The sequence below is a fragment of the Equus przewalskii genome, chromosome 3, assembly GCF_037783145.1.
Source record: "Equus przewalskii isolate Varuska chromosome 3, EquPr2, whole genome shotgun sequence".
NCBI lineage: Eukaryota > Metazoa > Chordata > Mammalia > Perissodactyla > Equidae > Equus > Equus przewalskii.
The window spans coordinates 17,940,407-17,959,484 of NC_091833.1; the positions used below are offsets into that span (position 1 = coordinate 17,940,407).

The 19,078-nt window shown below is 52.1% G+C and overlaps 1 protein-coding gene across 1 annotated transcript in view; it reads right to left on the reverse strand.

The window, feature by feature from the left end:
• Window positions 1-1,072: 1,072 nt before the first annotated feature.
• The window catches only part of RANBP10 (RAN binding protein 10), a 69,025-nt gene continuing 51,019 nt past the window's right edge, over window positions 1,073-19,078 (reverse strand). The window contains exons 4-14 of the mRNA XM_070613717.1: window positions 18,887-19,054; window positions 13,823-13,845; window positions 11,687-11,871; window positions 9,131-9,243; window positions 7,552-7,660; window positions 7,293-7,441; window positions 6,895-7,099; window positions 6,047-6,168; window positions 5,399-5,544; window positions 4,985-5,096; window positions 1,073-4,533 (exon numbers count right to left, since the gene is read on the reverse strand). Of these exons, the coding sequence (XP_070469818.1) occupies window positions 4,403-4,533; window positions 4,985-5,096; window positions 5,399-5,544; window positions 6,047-6,168; window positions 6,895-7,099; window positions 7,293-7,441; window positions 7,552-7,660; window positions 9,131-9,243; window positions 11,687-11,871; window positions 13,823-13,845; window positions 18,887-19,054 (1,463 nt within the window). The 3' untranslated portion in view covers window positions 1,073-4,402. The remainder of the gene's footprint in view (window positions 4,534-4,984; window positions 5,097-5,398; window positions 5,545-6,046; window positions 6,169-6,894; window positions 7,100-7,292; window positions 7,442-7,551; window positions 7,661-9,130; window positions 9,244-11,686; window positions 11,872-13,822; window positions 13,846-18,886; window positions 19,055-19,078) is intronic.

Consider the following 19,078-nt stretch of genomic DNA (forward strand, 5'->3'; position numbering starts at 1 on the left):
TTTTAGAGCTTTTAATCAGCTGGTGACGCTCAGAGTAAACATCCATGACAGTTTTCCTAACTTACTGGACCACAGAACCCTTTTCCAGGAACCACGGCTGAGATATAGTTCTGCATGCTCTCCTTCAGCAAACCTCCCCAACTCCAGTGACTTTTAGTTACCACCTGTTCCCTTCTGTCCTTATATTATCTTGTGGCGCCATTATCTATCCGTCACCCCAACAAAAAGCCTGCATTTGCCTTGTCTCCTGTTTCTCCTGTCTCCCTCACACCCAGTCACTCATCCTTTTGTGCTAACATTTATCCCCTAAATATTTTTCAAACCTGCCTTCTTGTGTCTGGACTACTACAGTGGCCTCCTAGCTGGCTTCTTTCCCTCCCATCTGTATTCAGTCCTACCTTCAGGTGGACACTAGCATAATCTACTGTATCCCTCTGCATAAAACCATGGTGCCTTGGGGCAGGGGAGGCAGAATGAGGCAGGAACAGGGAGCACCTCATGGAGGCAGAGTGCTTACATGTACTGCATCCCTATGTGCCAAGCACTACCCTATACGTGCTATAATTCTCTACCTCCACAGGGTAGAAGGCTTAATCGCATTTTAAGGATGGAGAAACTGAAGCTGAGAAAGGTTAATTTCCCAGAGTCACCTAGTTAGTAAACAGCAGAACTAGGATTTTGAGCATGAGCTCTTTCTCCTCAAACTAACATGAAGCTAACCTCAATATCCCTCAGAAGACCTCTTTTTGACTGGCCAGTGAGAAAGATAGTGTATTTGGAATGTATTAAAATCTTATTTCGACAGGAGGTGGTGCTGTGGCCCGCCTTTTTGAAGCTGAATTTGCTTTTTGTCTCAGATTAAAGTTGTTTTGGGAAGAGCATTCAAGCTTAGATACCTATCATCTTTGGGGTCTTGCAAACACCCAAAGTCTTGAGGGTACTTGAGGGCGCACCAGGGGCCTGGGAACTCAAGAGGTGGGCTGAGAAAGGGCCAAGCCCTCCAGGACAAGGTATGCCACACAAGGGGTGCCAAACCTGGTAAGACTCAAAACAGAGACCAGACACTCATGACTGCTCATGGATGTATATTTTAATAAAAATAATTCTGTCAAAATACAACAGGAGTTTTTTCATCTCTCAAGTACAATTTAATAGGATGTTTTGTATTAGAATTCTCTCTAAACCCTCCCACGCCCACAAGTGTCATGCTAATGCCAAATATCAACTTGCGAAGACAAAGGCAGAACCAGTGTGCACAATGTGGAGGACATCTGTTTCAGCTGTGGTTACTAATGGAGGAAAACTCTATGCAAAGAGGCAGTGCCTGAGGCAGCCACAGTCCACAATCTGGCCACAGGTCCGGGTACATGGGACTGGTGGTCAAGTAGAGCTCTGCTGCCTGGCTGCCTCAGGGCGTGCATACCTGAGTTGTGAGCAACCAAAGGAACTTTGAGTTCTGACAGTTCTCTGCTTCATCTTTGTGCTTGCTTAAGGGGTAGGAAGGCGCAGGGAGGCCAGGTAGTCCCCACTTCTCCATCTCTTGGTGTCCCTGTTCTGATGGCCTGTACCCAGCAACAGACCCATGTAGGTGAGGATCAGGGGTTCTGGTCTGCCAGTTTCTGCTCTGGAAGGAGTGACCATTTGGTGGCGCAAGGGGAAAAAGGAAGGAAGGAAGGAAGGAAGGCTGCTCCTCCAGGGCTGAACAACCCAACAGAGCCAAATCTTCCTGTCCCCTTGGGTCAGGTCCAGTCCTTCACCGGGGCTCCTCCCAGGTGCCTTCCCCACTCTCGGCTCCCAGAAGCAGGCTGGTAGGACTGGGTGTGCATAAGGGTCTCCTCTGGCTGGCAGGCAGGCCCGGACTATCACCAAGACAGTCGGCTCAAGCAGCTTGGTTTTGGTCCTCTCCATGGCTTGTGGGGCAAAGGCTTATGTCCCAAAGGTAAGCTGTCCAACTGGGACAGAGAGCCCCTCTGGAGAGGAACAGAGTAAACAACTTGGACTCAGCTGAAACAGTGAGATAAGGCACAGAAAATGGGGAGGTGGCCATGGGTACTGAGTGCGAGCCAGGTGGACACCTATCCCCAAGCAGCACACAGCTGTCCTGGGCCCTCCTGGGGCCTCTCTCAGCCACTCCACAACCCAAGCCCAGGCACCCATCCCCATCCCTGACACACCCCTGAAGGTACCGGCTGCTCAGACACTGCTGGAGGTCTCGCCAGCCTAACCCCTCACTCGCCATTCATCTTTAGGACTAAACAGTGTTGCCCAAACCATGGAGATAAGGTTAGTCCCAGCTCTGCCACTAATTTGCTGTGTGACTTTGGCGAAGTCACTTAATCTCCTAGGCCTGTTTCCTTATCTGAAATAGGAGAGGATTGGCAGAGTAGATGTTCTCTGAACCCCATTCCAGCTGCAAAAGCCTCGGGTTTTAATTCCCAATCCTGCTTGGTTCTGACCATTCTAACAGCCTGATGTTTCTGACCTCTGGGTTTGGGAGCCAGACATCCCCAGCCTTGCACAGGATGAGTTTCCTTTACATACAAGACAACACCTCCTCAACAGGCCATGGTCTGTGGGCTGCCAGCTGGGGCCCTGGTGGGGCCCAAGAAAAAGCAGCAGCTGATAGGGTCATGTCCCAAGGCATAACTCTGGGAGAGCACTGGGCTAGGGCCCTGACTCCATCACCAGCAGTTGGTCCAACTCAATCACTTTTCTTGTTGTCCAGCTATGGGCGTGGTGGGCACTGAATGTCTCAGGCTGTACCGACCATTCCCATGTCCACTGAAGGAGAGTGGGAGCTTGCCTAGTCCAGATCCAGGCAGGGGCTGCAAGTTCAACTTCTGGCCTTGCCCCTTCAGGGGCTGCTTGTGAGCTCCCTCTCACTGTGAAGCAGGTGGGGGAAATCCCAGCCCCTCCTGGTGCTCCTCTGGGTAGGCCTCCTCCCATTCCTCCTCCTGGGCAGTTAGTCCTCTCCACAGATGGCCTGCCCAAGTCCTTGCAGTCATTTCAGCCTTTCTTCTCCTGACTCCCTGATGGCAGTATCAGGACTGTTTTTGTCCCACCAGCTGTGAGGATCCATCTGAAATGGCTGGTGGGACATTTGTAAAGCCCATGAGGTCCTTCCTCCGGCCCCAAATACTCATAACAGTCTTTCCTAACAGAGGTCGGGGCCAAGGTGCAGTGACACCTGGCCAAGGGGGTCAAGGGTTCTACACACTCCAGAGACTGGCAGCCCAAGAACCTGCCTCTGTAAGGTCCTGGCTTCTCAACAGAAAGCATCAATTCCATCAAAGCTGTGCAGAGACGGTGACGATCCAGGCAGGAAGAAGGTTCCCCGGTACTCAAGGGCCTCTGTCCTGGGAACGGAGACTTCCTCCCCACAGCCTGACACACAGCAGCTCTCAGGTCAAAGGCAGGTAGTTTCCAGGCAATCAATTTAGAGTAAATGAATTATTTGGCCATCGTAACAACAAGGGAAGGCAGGATATTGAAAAACGGAGAGAGAGAGGGGCAAGGCAGGCAGTGAGAGGCAGGGTAGAATGGTAGCGTGCTGGCCAAGGACCCTCTGCTCCCTTGCTTTGCTGTGTAGCCCTGGGCCAACTCATCCCTTCTCTGAACCCTCGGCCTTACAGTTCTCTGCTTAGTCCAGCTCTCAGGGGCCTAGGGACGCACACCTCTCAGATTCTGCAAACCAGCTTGGCCTGACCTGCCCACCAAGTGGCCCCCTGAAACCTACTGGGCTTCCCTAGGCTGCAGCTGGGCCTGTGGCTCAACAAACGGGAAGCCTGAAATAAACAAATCACTTGGCTGAGGAGACAGAGATGATTCTTTTTTAATGAGTTGGACTCAAATAAAAACATACGGTGTCTGGACAGCCTCACCCAAGAGGTGCTGGACCACTAACGCTACGATAAATACTGTGTCTTTTTTTAATATATATATATTTATATATATAATCTCTTTTTTTTTTACTTACGAAAATAATAAGCTATCACCAACTTGGATAGGCTTTATCACTAAACTAGCAGAAACCAGCTCAGCACAAACTCTCCAGAGATAAATACTGGTGGCTCAGTCAGGAGGGAAAAAAAAAAGATTAAAAAATCCCCAACCCCTTCTCAAAACAAAACCCCCTTTCAAAGTAGGAGGCGCTACATGAGAGTAACCAGCCAATACTGTGTCATAGGCCGCTGCACGTGAAGGGGAGAGAAAGAGAGGGCAAGGGGAAAAAGGAAGGAAGGAAAGAAAGAAAGGAACAAGGGGAGGGAGAGGGAGAGGCCAGGCAGGAGGAATGGACTCTGCCCATGGCTTCTAGGTCCCTGCGCCAGGTGCCTATGGAGGGCAGGGCTGCTCCAGCCCTGGGGCCGAGGGAGGGCCAGGCGGGGCCAGCCAGCGTGGTCAGCTAGTGCAAGTAGTCGTCGACTCTGGCAAAGGAGCAAGATCCCAGGCCCGCTCGGGCCATGAGCCGTAGACATTCAGATGCCTGGCCCAGGGCAAGCATCAGAGGGGGCTGCTTTGGCAGGTTCTGAGACTCTGTGGAGGAGAGACAAGGTCTGGTCACTGCCCTGCCCAGGGCTTAGGCAAGGTCAAAGTTCCCTTGGGAGCAGAAAGTTGGGGGAGTGGACAGAATCTCTTGGAACAGAATGTTCATGTGTCTCTGCGTGAGTGTGTCCCAGCCACTAGGCTATGGCCTTGTAGCCATGCCAGGAATCTGAGGACCTTGGCTTTCTTTAGAGTAATGGGCTGGCCTGGTCCCATGGATGCAGCCTAGGGCCCATTATGATCTAGCCAGCCAACTCAGTTGGGCAGAGGGAGGTCAGGGTTCAGGTTCAGCCATAGGAGCCCCAAAGTCCTGTGGCCAGCAGAGGGCACCTGGGCAGAGCTCACTGTCCTGATTTGGACAAATAGTAATTCCTAGGCAGAGAGGAGAGGGGGCCACCCCAGGTACTCATGGGCTAGCTTCTGTTTTTGTTAATCCACTTACCTAAAATGGCGCTGTTGAGGGCAGCGCACACAGGCTCCCTCTGGATGGGGTCAAGCTGCTGGCCAACTGGGCAGCTCCAGGGGTCTGAGTATGCCAGCAGGCTAAAGGCATCCTAAAGGACAGGGCACTCTTGAGAGGATTGTGGCACACACTTCTATGGTTCCAGGGGATACAGGGCCCTGCATGGTGCCCAGTGAGGGCACAATACACCCTGATTGTGGGGTTGGGCAGAGTTTTGCCCTCCCCAAAGCCTAGAGAGGGTGGAGAACAACCTAGATGCCCCGTTTCCCAGTGCAGACTTGACTAGAGCCTGCTGTGTCCTGTTGCTGCTATCCCCAAGGCCCTCCCAGAGTCACCCTGCCCCCACCACCAAATGGAGGCCCATTCTGTATGAGGGCCTGGCTTGTTCTGTACCTGCAGCATCTCTGTGTGGGCCAAATTCTTGCCGTACTCCCGGCCCAGCTGCTCACTCAGTGCCTGCAACTCACGGCCAAACAGGATAATCCTTTCTGTGGCAGCCTGGTTGCCCCCGCAGAGCTGCCGCCGAGGATGCCCATCATCTGTACCCAGAGCCCAGCAGAGAACACATCAGGAGGGATGAGGCGAGAAGGGGAGGACTGGGGTGGGGACACCAAAGATAATATGACAAGAAGGACCTTGAGGGGGGTAGCAGCTTCTGCCAGAGGCAAGTGAGGGCTGGGAGGAGCAGGTAGACTATCCATAGCTGAGGTGCTCTTAGTCCACCTAGCACAAGGTCTAGGAGTCAGATAGGAATCAGAAGTTTTCCCTCTTCCCACCCTGTACAGATGCATGGGCACTCATAAGGGTGCCCACTCTAAGTCCCTCTAGCCTCAAATGCAGGGGCTCTGGTGTTGGCAGCAGGCCAGGGCCTTCCCACCTCAAACACCCATTCATGACTGGCTAAGGAGGCAGTGAACCAGCTCTGGCCAGAGCTTCTCAAGCTGCCAAAGCCTGCCCATCCCAAGTCCCTCCCAGTGGGGAAAGGACATCTAGCCTGAGCATTGCCACCTGTGGAACACCATGTGAGGGCATGGCCCTTACCCATGCTGGACTCATCTGTCTGCAGGTCCTCATGCTTGTAGGCGCCATTGACAATGCGCGTGGACATGCTCTCCAGCACACCATTGGGGTAATGCTCTGCTTCCATCTCCATCTCACTGTCACTGTGAAGAAGGGTTGAGGAGTTGGCCAAGGGATGTGATTGGAGTAGCCTGATTTGGTCTCCATTCAGGCTTTTGCCACAGGTTGCTGTGGGTAAACTGAGGGCCCCTAGGAGCATGAAAGGATAGCTCGGGCTTCCCAGACTCCAACACTTGGCCCCTACTGTGATGCCAGCTATCCCCAGAGGCCTGTCACCTGATTCTCACTCTTGTCCCATGCTGCCTCTGTGATCCTCCCCTCTCTGTCTCTCCTCCAAGTTGGCACACCCCTTCTACACATCGCCCCCACCCTTAATGACTGGGGCCTAGGAGCCAAACCCAGGTCAACCCTGAGGCAAGTCTTGAGGCTGCTGAAAGCCACTTGTAGTCTGCAGCCTAAAACCCCTGCCTGCCCAACATGGCTGCCCACAAGCCAAGCCCAGTAAAAGCTTCCTCAATATAGACCCTGAGGTTTTTGACAGCTCTGGTCTCCTCAGAGGGGACCACATTCTCAGCCTGGCAATGTCAGCGCCTCTGGAGAAAGACAGGGCCAGGGAAAGTAGCAGCTGAATCACGGGAAGGGCCAGAAGCCAGAGTCAAAGCCTGGCCTGGTGGGTCAGCAGCTACCAATCCAGGCACAGACCTGGAATGGAGGTGGGAGGAGAAGGGCACGGGGTGAGACTCCAAGGACAGGCTGCACTGGGCCCAGCTGGCACAGAGCAGAAGGAAGAAGCAGAGCAGGACAGGCACCTGGTCTCCTGGTTACTGGTGCTGCTGTGGGGCTGAGACTTGGTGGAATCTGTTGAGTTGGACTCCGAGTAATTGACGGAAGAGGGGGATGAGGAGGATGAGGAGGATGAGGAAGAGGAGGAGGAGCTGGGCGCAGGGTATTTACTGTGGTTCTGTTTGTTCTTGGTGGACGCAATGCCATTGCTGCAGCTCGGACTGTCTGCTCCTAGAAGCCGGGGAAGAGTCAGAAGAGGAGGGGCAGCTTGCCATCTAGTAGGACCCCAGGAATAACCACAGTGGTCCCATTTCCCGTCCCCCAAATCCAGCAGTGAGCCCTGAGCCCAGCCCAGGGAAGGGTAAGTGGGTGGCCTTTCTTCTCCACACCAGTTCTTCCCAGAGCCCTCTGGAGAGTGGCTGACCTGTGTTGTGCATGTGGGAACTACTGGGGCCATGTCGGGGGCTGAGGTTGGGGGAGCCAGGATAGCTGTCCTGGGACTTGGGGCTTCGGGAGCTCAAGCTGCGGACCTCACTGTCAGTCCCATTCACCATCTCCACAAACTGTCGGCACCTGCAGAGGGAGCAGAGCGGCAATGCTCTGGACTTGGTCCGGCTCATATGTTCCCACCACCAGCTGAGAGGGGCTGGGCTATGGGGAAGCTGGTGGTGTCCAAAACGTACTTGAGCATGAAGAGCAGATTGGGGTTGTGCTCCAGCAGCCCTGGGTAAAAGCGCTGTGTGGTCTCAATGGCCTCACCCACACGGCCCTCCAGCACCAGCTTCTGGATCTCTGTAGAGAGCAAGAACATGGCAGCGAGCAAGAGGATGCAGACCCTCCAAGCCACATGCCTGCACACTGCCAGGTCTGGGCATAGACCAGCTGATGGTCAGGTATGCTGGCTCAGAGTGGCACGCCCAGTTGAGATGCTCACAGAAGAAGAGGCTGAAGAAAGAACATGGCTGCCCAGCTCCACAATAGACCCTGGTTTCTGACAAATGTCAGGGAATCCTCAAAGAATAAGAGGGGAAAATAGAGGGGGGACTCTCAGCCCAGAGGCAGGAGGGTGAGTTTGGAGGTCTGCTCCTATGGAGTACAGGTCACCAGGGAACTGGGCAAGGGAAGGGCCTAGATGTGGCAGCATGATCTGGGGATGGGCACCCAGGCAACTTGGTGGCCCTCTTCAGACAGACTTCTCTCCTTTCAGGCCTCACAGCGGGGTGGCAATGGGAACATATTGGTTTCTGGGCCAGGACCCATGTCTTGGCAGTCTTCGGGGGCTGGCAACATGCTCCCTGTTGAGAGAGGAGGTCATCCTCCTCACACTGGCATCTCTGACGTTGACACCTCTCAGGCCATCAGTATCTTGCTCTTGCCTCAGGGCCTGGTGCGTCTTGCTGGGAGTGACTTCTGGGTCTGAGGCTCTCTCATTCGTAGATCCCAAGTCTGGGATCCCTTTCCTTCTGTCTGGCTGGGCATAGCTTCTCTGGGAGACACAGATACATGCACATACACAGAGACGACAGGCTCAGAGAGACACAAGCAGGCACACAGAAATACACGTCCACATACACTCATTCTCTCTCGCACTCCTTTTCTCTTCCTTTCTCCTTGCTGGGCTCTGTTTCCTCTTTCCTAATACCCTCCTTCCATAAAAGAGTCCCAAAAACACAATATGCAGGCCATTATGGACAGCAAGAAAGCTTCCTTTGGCTCCTGCCTTTGGTTGTCAGCCAAGGGAAGGACCAGAGGTAGGGAGCAGAGAGAGGTGCTACTGCAGCAGCCACTGAGCATCAACCTTCACACTGTCTGATTACTTCAGTCCTCTCTCTGGTCAGGAGCAGGCAAAGGCTGAGTAGATGGTGGGAAAGGCAGGGCACTGGTCTGATAAGATGTAAACACACTCTTTCTGGAAGATTATGAACAGGATGCTGAGTAGAATCCAGGATTCAGGGGGAAGGCAACAAGCATGGAGGAGTGGGATCCAGCCATGCCAGGCCCCAGCCTATCCTGGGCCATCAGAGTGTGCATTAGGGAGGCTGCACTAAGACATTCCCATGCTGCTGGACTGTCCATCTGTGCAGCATGGTCTTGAAGGAGGGAGAGAAACAAGGCCTGGGACTCGGCTAGGGCTGTGGGCTGGTCTCCTGGTGGTAAGGACTAGAGCTGAATGGACTCCTGACCCAGGGCTACCAAGAGCCAGAGAGCAGAAATGGGGACAAGTGAGGGAAGGAGGACTGGGGAGAGGAGAATCAACCTTACTTTGTCTGTTCTTTATGGATGCTTGTTCTTCCTGAATCGGGGTTTCGGTCATTCGGGCAAAAGCGGTGGCCGTGGCACAATACCCATGATGCACCAGGTAAGAAGAGACCATGCTAGAAGAAAGGAAATGCTCATGGTGACACTCATGAACTGCATTTCTCAATGACCACTTGATGGGACAGACTGCCTGCCCATTAGGTCTTCCCTAAACACATCTTGGAGATGCAACCTCCACAGAATGAGAATAAAGAGAGTGAAACAAAATGAAAACTTCCCCCAGTGCTCATGCAGCTAGGCTGGGAAGGGGCTGGTCACTACATCTGTCTTCACAGTTGGAGGAGTAGCTACAGTTTCTCTGGGATATGCTGCCCACAAGCGGGCAAGTATGGTAACAAAAGTACACACAGGCACATAACATCTCCTTACAGAAGCAGCTGGCTCCTATGAACTGCAGGAAGCCCAGAGATGACTGAGAGTTTCTCTGAGGGCTTGCTGGAACAGCAACCAGCCAAGCAGTCTGGCAGCTGCCCAGACTATATGCATGTATGTAGGCATGTATGCCACATGCATACCTTTTACAGACACAGGAGCTCCTCTGCAGGCTGCCCTACATGCCCAGCAGAAGCATTCCAACTCACCAAGTGAACCTGGCCCTCAGGAGTGTGGCTCTAAAAAGTGATGGGGAGCTAACCCACAACCTACATTACTCTACGATATGCCACAAATCAGGGGCCTAAGAAGCCAAGACATCAGGCAACAACACGGCCAATAGGAACACAATCTTTGGGAAATGGCCCTGAGAAGCCTGACGCCCAGCAGTCATTTAATCCCACCCAAAGCTGGCTGAGCAGTGGCATGAGTGTGTGTGTGTGTGCAGAGATGTAGAGCAGAAGGATGAGTCCTCACATCTGATGTGTACAGAAGTGAATATCTTTGTGTGTGCAAGTGTCTGATATGTCATTATCATAAATGACAAGCACAAATGTCTCAAGGGCTGTCATGTGGAAGGGACAGAAGTTCAGCTGTGTGTTCCCCATGTTTTAAGGGGTAAATGAGATGATACACGTAAAGTGCCAGCACACAGTAAGAAGTCAATAAATACAATCTCTTATTATGAAATTATATATTTATAATATTATATTCTGAATAATTATATTATTATTATGAACACAACGGCAAACATTTTTCTACAAGACATGGTTCAGATGAGACCATATGAACATCAGATGCCACTACAACGTACAGTCCCTTTGACACAGTAATTCCACTTCTTGAAAGGATACCAAGAAAATAATCTTAAATATGAAAAACTCTTTACATACAAAGGGTTACCTATATAAGCAAGAGAGGAAATAACCTGAACCTCCCACCAAGAGAAGCCAGCCAAGGGGCCTGTGGCAAATTTGTCTCTGAGATAATATAGCTATTAACAATGTCATAAAATGAAGTTATGTGAAATCACAGGATGCAAATTATATGCAGGTCTTGGCAAATACTACATATGCACACACACAGGCACACAGATGTGCACATGCAAACACATGTAGCCATGTGTTGAGCCCAGGTGCTGTAAGCTGAGAATATCAGTCCCTCCCCACACAGCCGGGGCAGCTCCACCTTTCCCCCTGCCCATCCCAATAAGCCTGCTGCGGGGACTGCCACTGTGCCGGCCCTCTGAGGAAGACCTTCTCTTTAGCTCTGGGGGCTGGGAACAGGATGTAGCAGTGCTGGTCTTCCTGAGAAGGGAGTGCCCATCTAGCCCTGCCTCGGCCCTCCCTGTGGCCTGCCTCAGTATCAGTCCCTCAAGAAACAAAGGCTGCACAAAGAGCCCAGTATGCACTCCAATCCCACCCATGGGACCCTAGTACCCTGGCAATGACCAGAGGTAGCGGAAGCCCAGCCCTTCTTTGCCCACCCTTGGGAGCCAAGCTAGCAAACTAACCCACCTCCTGGCAGAGTGGGTACTCATCATTGCCTCACTCAGGCCTGCAGCTGGCAAGTGGAGGAAAGACCCACACCTGGCCTCCCTTAGGATTCTCAGCAAGAGTGGCTTCCAGGACAGTCTGGGAATTGATCAGCCAGGAGCCAGTTGGCTGGTCCAAAGAAGGACTCTCTTCCTGCCACCACTGCCATTGATGCATGGGACTTAGCTGGATGCTGACCCTGGGACCTGGTGACCTCAGGCCAGAGATGGATACTCCCTAAGGTGAAAAAAAGTCCACAGAGGAAGAGACCATAGGGTGTCTTAGGACATCCTCCGCAAAATGACCGGGGGAAGGAAAATAGCCCTGCTAGTGATATTACACACAGACCCTTCCAATCCAGTTGAGGGGGCAAAGGTGTAATTAGCAGCAGCTCTGGAGAACTGAGTGGGAACTGTCATCCGATAAGAGGGAAGCAGGAAAGCAGCAGGTGGAGCCAAACTGGAAGTGCTTCCCAGAAGGAAGTCTACCCACTGGAGTTCATAAGAGCAGCTTATAGCAGTACAGGGGCCTACAGGAGAGGAGGTCCCTGGGATGGGGCAGAGCTGGGTAAGGGCGGGAGCAGGGCACTCACTTCTGCAGCACCGCCTGCCACTCGCCAAGCCGGGCACTGATGGGGAAGCAGTGGACAGTGCCCTGGACCTTGGCACGCCACTCCCGCATGTAGTCCTCAATGTCAAACAGGAAGGGCTGCTGCCCAAAGTTGGCGTCCACAATCTCCCCGGGTGTCTGCAGGCCTACGGTGGGGTAGAGGTTGGCCTGAGGAGGAGAATGAAACGTCAGTCAGGCCCTGAAGGCAATGGGGCAGCAGGGCCTTGCCTTGCCTCACCTCCGGTGTAGACAGAAAAGGCGCTGGCTCCTGCAGGCCATTGCTTCAGCTTTAGGAGAGTTGCAGCAAGGCTGGAGGAGGCAGGGCTAAGCCACATTCTACACACCTTCCTACCAGAGACACTATTCCCCAAAGCTTACGGGGAGAAAGCAAAAGAAAAGCAAGCCATGTTCAACATGGAGTCTCCTGCCCTGCATCAGAGGCTATGGTGTCCCCAAAGCCCAAGGTCCCCCTTTGGGACTTGGCCAGGCACTGAGAGGCAGGCTGGGCTCCACAACCTTGCAGGTGTGCCCATGAACATCTGCTGCAGGGGTGGATAATGCTCCCTCTCGGAAAGATGCAGAACCAAGGATCCTTTTGCTACAAAAAAGGGTATATGAGGGGGCAGGAAGGGATGTGGGGAGGAGGAGGAGAGCTTGACAAAACGGCTTAGATGGTTTGGACCCCCTGATACTGGCAAAGGGTAAAGACAGGCCACTGCCCTTCCTATCAGAGGCTCACTTAGAGGAGGATGTTCTGGCCACTGAGGTTTGGACATGTCCCTCTCTGGGTATGGGGCTCCCTGCTTTCCATATATCCCCTGCCAAGACCAACTTTTGCCAGGTCACTCCCTCACTCAGTGCCTCTGTGGCTCCCCACTACTACTGCTTAGTGTCTCGCCAGCCTCCTCCCAACTGTAACTAGGCCCCCAGTCCTCTCTTCCACCTTCCATCCTCAGGCTACGTGTCATTCCAAGTGTCACATGCCTTTACTGTACACTGAGTTCAGCACACCATGAGCTCTGAACCCATAAGACCTTTCACTTCCTTCCTTTCCCCTCCCATCCTCCATGCCCCAGGGAAAGCCCACCTCCTCCAGCAAGCCCTCCCTGACCATTACTGCCATCAGTCACACTCCCTACCTTGGGGCATCCACACACATTCTAGCACTTGGCAACATACTGCCCACATTCATTGTCTGGTTGTTTCACGTCACATCTCCACAACCAGACTCTTTCCCAGCCAGGGTCAGAATTCTCCTGTGTCTGTTCTCTTTGCCTAAGACCATAGCCCCTGTCTGGGGTCTCCACGTAGGAAGGAAGGATTCTGATCCATAGACAAGAGGCTCTAACGGGACCCTGGCTGCTGCAGTCTGGGCTTCAGAGGCTCCTCATATCACAAGGGCATTTCCTAGGGCATTGTAAGGGTACCCAGAATCCCAAAGCAGTCACCAGAGTCAGCAAACCTTCCCTCCTTCCAGAACCCAGGTAGGGCACACACAGCTGGGCCAGGCTCCTAGCATTCTGGGTGGAGGCCCCGTATGTGACGAGGTCTATGATGACTCATAATAAAGAAGGACTGGGAGGCAAGAGGTGGGGATGAGCTCTGAACTAAGCCAGCAGGAAACCTCACCCTTTTCCAAGAAGAGAAAACCCCAGAAAGCTCACCTCTCTGGCTCAGGGGTACTCTGCATGGTAGCAGGCTGAGGCCCCTTGGGTACTGGCTTTCCTCAGGGATCTCTGATGGGTACGCACAGGGACCAGACACCCTAACAGACAGGAACAATTCTCTGCATCCCAGTCCACTGGCTATAAAGCCACGTGGAGCTGGCTCAGACCAGCTGAGCCACAAAGCCACAATCATCTCTACTTGCACCATCCCCTAGCCCCACAGCTGCCTTTGGAAATGCTACAAATCACTGTCACCTGCTAAGAGTCTGGAGGAAGACCAGGCCTTGCTACTGGTGAGGACGACCGGCAGGTACCCTCAAGCTAACAGCACAGCACACATCTCTAGTTGGGGAACGGGCCAGACTCCACACCCTGTACTTGCAGGTGCCACAAGACCCCATCCCAAGCAGCCCCAAGGGCCCAGAGTAGGGGGACCCAATACTAGTACTTACCGGGAGGTCTGTGAAGGCTATACCTGTGGAGGGAAAGGAACAGTCATCAGGCCACTCGATCTCTTATACTTCTGCAGGCCCACAATAGGGAGTCTGTCACAAAAGACAGACCATCACAATAGCTGGGTAGGGGCTGGTCACCACATCTCCCCTATAGTGGAGGCCAAGCACATGCTAGGGCCTAGTAGGTTTAGATCCTGGCCTTCTCTTTGTTGGGTGGCTCAGCCGAAAGTGAAGTCAGATATTTGAGTATTTGTCCACAGCTCTGCCACCCTCTCAGGGGAAGCCTGCTGGGAAGGACAAAACTCAAATGACCTACCCTGTGGCCTCTTCAGGACTGATCCTTCTCTTGATCCAATATGTATTTATGGAGATCTACTGTATACGCCAGGCCCTTTTCCATCCATTACCTTGTTTGATCCTCATACCAACTGTGGGAGCAGGCTTTCTTATCTCCATTTTACAGATGAAAAAAGTAAGCCTCAGAGGTTAAATGAGTTGCCAACAGTCATAAAACTAGCACAGGCGGTGGGGCTGGACTCATTCTTGTCTAATGTTCTGACATCATTTCTAAGCTGACAGTGAAGAAGAGATAAGGAGGGTGGCAGCTGTCCATCTCCAGCCCATCTCCATCCAGAGTCCCCAGAGATTCCAAGTTGACAGGTTAACACTGGCCTGTGTGCCCTCTAAACCCTCCTGCCAAGAGAAGGGGCTGCATTTCCAGGGACCTCAGTCTTGAGTCAGAAGTGAGAGTGGGCCACCAAACATATGAGCAGCCTAAGCAAGAGAGGCTCCTCAGAATATCCACCAGGGCATTCATGTTCTGCAGATTGAGAAACGACTCTGGGCCAAAGGAGACTCTTTCAAGGACTCATAGCCTTCCCATTTTTTAGATAAATTCTTATATCTTCTAGAAGCTCCTGAGCTTTTGGCCTGAGAGGTTTTCAAACCACTCCTCAGAGGTCCCACTCTGCTCCCCAAACTCCTACCCTGAAAAGAAACTGAAACCCAGCAAGTCAGAACAGGTGAGAGTCTGACAATTGGTCTCCCAGTAAACCTGGGGCCAGAATCCTGACAGCCCCAGCCAGCGTGTACTGTGTGCTTCATCTGTGCTGAGCACAGGGCCCACTGTCTTACAAGGAACCATTTAATCCTCAGAACCTTGGAAGCTGTACACTGTCTCTGACACTAGTTTATAGATGAAAAAAACAAGGTGCAGAGAGACTGTTTACATTCTTTGCCGGGCTATTTTGCTCCTCCATAAGGGAAGTACCTAAACCTCATGATCTGCCTGCCTGAGGCCTCTTCTGAGACCCACATACAGAGTCAGCAGTCACAGAGCTGGCAGGATGGAATCTGGAAGCCCCTGTGCAGCCATGAGGAGACCTCAACATTTACCCTCCAGGTCTACACAGGAGCTGCCTTCATGCATCTTGCCTCACCAGGCTGCTGCTGCTGCATTCCCTGGCTCCTTGAGGAGGCCCACAGAACCCTGGAGGAAGGGTGAGTCCAGGTTCCATTAGTTGTCTATAGTGGGACCTTTGGGAAGTTACCTAACCTCTCTGAACCCACCTGAAAAAATGGGGTAACACTAACCCTGACACCTCAAGAAAGAAAGATGAGACTGAGATACTCTGTGAAAGCTGCTTCACAAACTGAGGTCTAGGTACAAGCCAGCTGCAGTTGTGCCACAGAGTGAGGCAATTACCACAATTCTGGGTAGGGTATAACCTACCCGGCTTGCCTGGCTGTACCTTACAATGGCACTCAGGAAGGACAAGGCCTTGAGGTGCTTCCAGGAGGATGAGGAAAGAGGCTACTCCACCCTCTATTGCACTGGACAGGGCAACACTGCTCCCCCCAACCGTGTAGATCTCTGGGAGCCTCTGCAAGGCCACTGTGACAGGAATATCTGGGTTGGCCAATTAGAAGAAGGTCCAGGCAAAGATCCAGGATGCAAACAGGACAGCCAAACCTGTTGATAAGAAGCTTCCTGAGCTAAACACACATAGGTCAGGGCTCAGAGAGGCTGAAGGTATAAAGAGCCTGTGAGAGAGCACAGAGCTATATAAAAATGATTCTGCAAGTGCATGGACCACTTGTGGATGAGACGTCAGTCTCCTGTCTCCATTCACTCACTCATTCATCCTTCCATCGAGTATCTGCTGAGACCTCCCAGGAGTCAGGCCTGTCATAGGCACTAGAGAAACAGCTGCAAGCCTAGCCCTCAAAGTGCTACCGACTCCAGCAAGAGAGACATGCAACTAATACTTGCATAGACAACTGACCAATGACACATAGGGCGAGTGCTATAACAGAGGAACAATGGAGCAAAGGAAAGGAACTAGGAGACCGGAGGCAGGAAACATCATTCCTCTTTTCTAAAGGGGAAGGGTAGGATTCTAAGGTTAAAGAGCAGTGATTAGCTTATTGATCCCGGGTGAGATTCTGAAGCACATTATTGATAAGCTGGCATGTGAAAAGGAAACAGGGTCATCAGAAGATTCACCAGATAGTCTACACTCCACGTTCATTGCTTTTCCACTAAATTTTGTGATCTAGAAAATGCAGGGGACAGACCATATCCATTTTTCAGTAATATCCTTATGGACAAGATAGAAAAACATGTGTTTCAAACTAACATAACCAAGTGATTCTTAAATGGCTGGTGTCTACCTAGATAAGCTCAACTGTAGGCTGAAGGGCTCAAATCTCAGCCTTGTTCTCTTCCAATACTTTTAATCACTATCTTGATAAAAACACATATAAACATGTTTGACAAATTTTAGGTTAATACAATGCTGAAAAGGAACCAAATATTTGAGATAGAACAAGCAAGAAGATCAAGCAAGAAGGCCGGGAAGAGGCAATATAAATGAAATTTAATTATAAGATGTGTGAAGTCTTTCATGGGGTCTATAAAAAGCATGCACTATGGAGATGAATTTTTAAAAACAGTGTAAGGGTTTGGGCTGACGTTGGGGTGGCTGTGAGCTTCCTCCATGGGACCTGGGGACCTGACTGACAAAGAGCTCATGGGCCCCATCACACATTTAGGGTCCTAAGGAGGAAGGTGTAGGTGCAGAGGGGGAAACAGGGTATGCCCCAAACCTTGCGTCACATGGCATGTGCTGTGCTCTGAGTAAAGTGTAGACCAGATGGAGGGATGTGAGGATGGAAGGTATCCAGAGCAGAGGGGCAGGATTGGGCCTGACTGAAGAGGAACAGGTGAAGGGGGCTTGGGTAAAGAGTGAGAACCCACAACAGTGGCCCCTGGGACTCTAACAGCATGAAGACCAAGACCCTGGATAGCTGGAGTCAGACAGCAGAGCAGGGAGTAAGGAACCATCTTGAGACCTTGGCCCCACCCTCTAGCTGCAAAGCTCCTCACGAGCTGGATACCAGGAACTGTAGCTACACGGCATGGAATTCAGAGGAGGATTTCTCTGGATGTGCATCTGGGTCAGCTCAGTGGTGTCTGTGCTATGCTCTCAGCTGCCTATTCTGGGCCATGGCACCTGACTGTCCTGTTGAGGAATGCTGGCTCCTGGTCACTCAGCCCCAGCTACCAATAAACCCAATTTCCACTCAAGTTTCCTGATTTTGCCTGGGCTCATCTCCCGGAGAAGCCACAGAGGGGCACTAGGGATTGGCAGCCACTTTTTACCGCCCCTCAAGCCAGGGAAAGCAGGCCTCCTAGGAGTTGGGTTCCTAGTAAAATGCCCAACTCCCTTTCCTGGCAAGGCCTGTGGCCAGTGTGGCTGGTAGGGTTCTGCTAGATCAGAGCCCTCTACCAAGCCAGGAAGGCAGGCTCAGCAGTTAGGTGCCACCTCAGGGCCACTTTGGCCAAGGATACCTCTCACTCGAGGGCCAAATAGTAGTGAGCCCTAGTAGAGTATAGCGTCAGAATAGCCAAAGTTCCTCTCTAGCTCAAGGTTTTTTTTTTTAAAGATTGGCACCTGAGCTAACATCTGTTGCCAATCTTTTTGTTTTTCTTCTTCTTCTCCTCCCCAAAGCTCCTCAGTACATAGTTGGATATTTTAGTTGTGAGTACCTCCAGTTGTGCTATGTGGGGACGCCTCCTCAGTATGACCTGATGAGCGGTACCATATCCAAGCCTGCGACCTGAACCAGGGAAACCCCAGGCCGCCAAAGCGGAGTGTGCTAACTTAACCACTCGGCCACGGGGCCGGCCCTTCTACCTCAAGTTCTAATCCTAAATTTCTTCACGTGTACTGAATTACTCCTCCAAGGGATTCTCCAGGGCTCCGATCATCATTCACTGATTGCTGCTTCTCCTGGGTTCCTGATCCTGGTTGACAGCACCACTAATCCCACCACTTTCCCATCTTCCCTTCTTGCTCATGCACCTGATCTGCCACTAATCCCTGCTGGGCCACCTCTGAGCCTCTGTCAAGCCTGTCCCCTACTTCCTGCCTGCCTACCCATCACTACTGCCTTGCCTCCGGCCACCTACCTCTTCCCTTGGCCCTTAATCCAGCCCATCTTTCGCAGGTGCACCAAAGGGACCTTTTTAAATGTACCTCTGTCAAGGATGCTGTTCATTAACCATGAAAAGGCCATAAGACACCTGGCCCCATCTGACTCCGGCATGTCTGTTTATCTCCTGTACTAGAGCATCCCTCACTGCAGCTCCATAGCAACCAGCACTCTGAGTGTCAGAGGGACAGCCAAAGTCTGGGCCTAGGCTGCAGGCATGAAAACCACTACCAAATACGTACTTGGGCCCCTCAAACTTCTCACCAATCCCAAACCCTGTTCCAACAAGTGCCACACAGGCCAGGGTCATGACCAAGACACTGCTGCTCTCTCAACAACTAACCTGGACTTGATAAATGCTGCTGAATGGATGGATTAACAAAGAGGGTGCCCCTGCTACCCTCCCTTCACCTTGTAGGGCTCCAATGCCTGGAAATTACTGCAGTTCCCCAGAGCTCAGCAGAGGCTCTGTAACACTGTTTGGCTTCAAGGCTTTCCTTTGGCCCTCTTATCAACCAACGTGGCTCCAGAGGGCAGCCCCTCTAAGGTCACCTATGCACTCACCTAGGCTGTGGCCATTCTTGGTGTAGAAGCAGGTGCCGTTGATGAGGTTGACGCAGCAGCCAATTACATCTCCTGTAGTGAAAGTGGGACCATAGGGCTGGCCAGTCCCTGAAGAGCAGAAGGAATGCCCATCATCACCGTGGTAACCATAGGAATGTTTGTCCCAACCTGTGAGGGAAGAGATCAGCAATA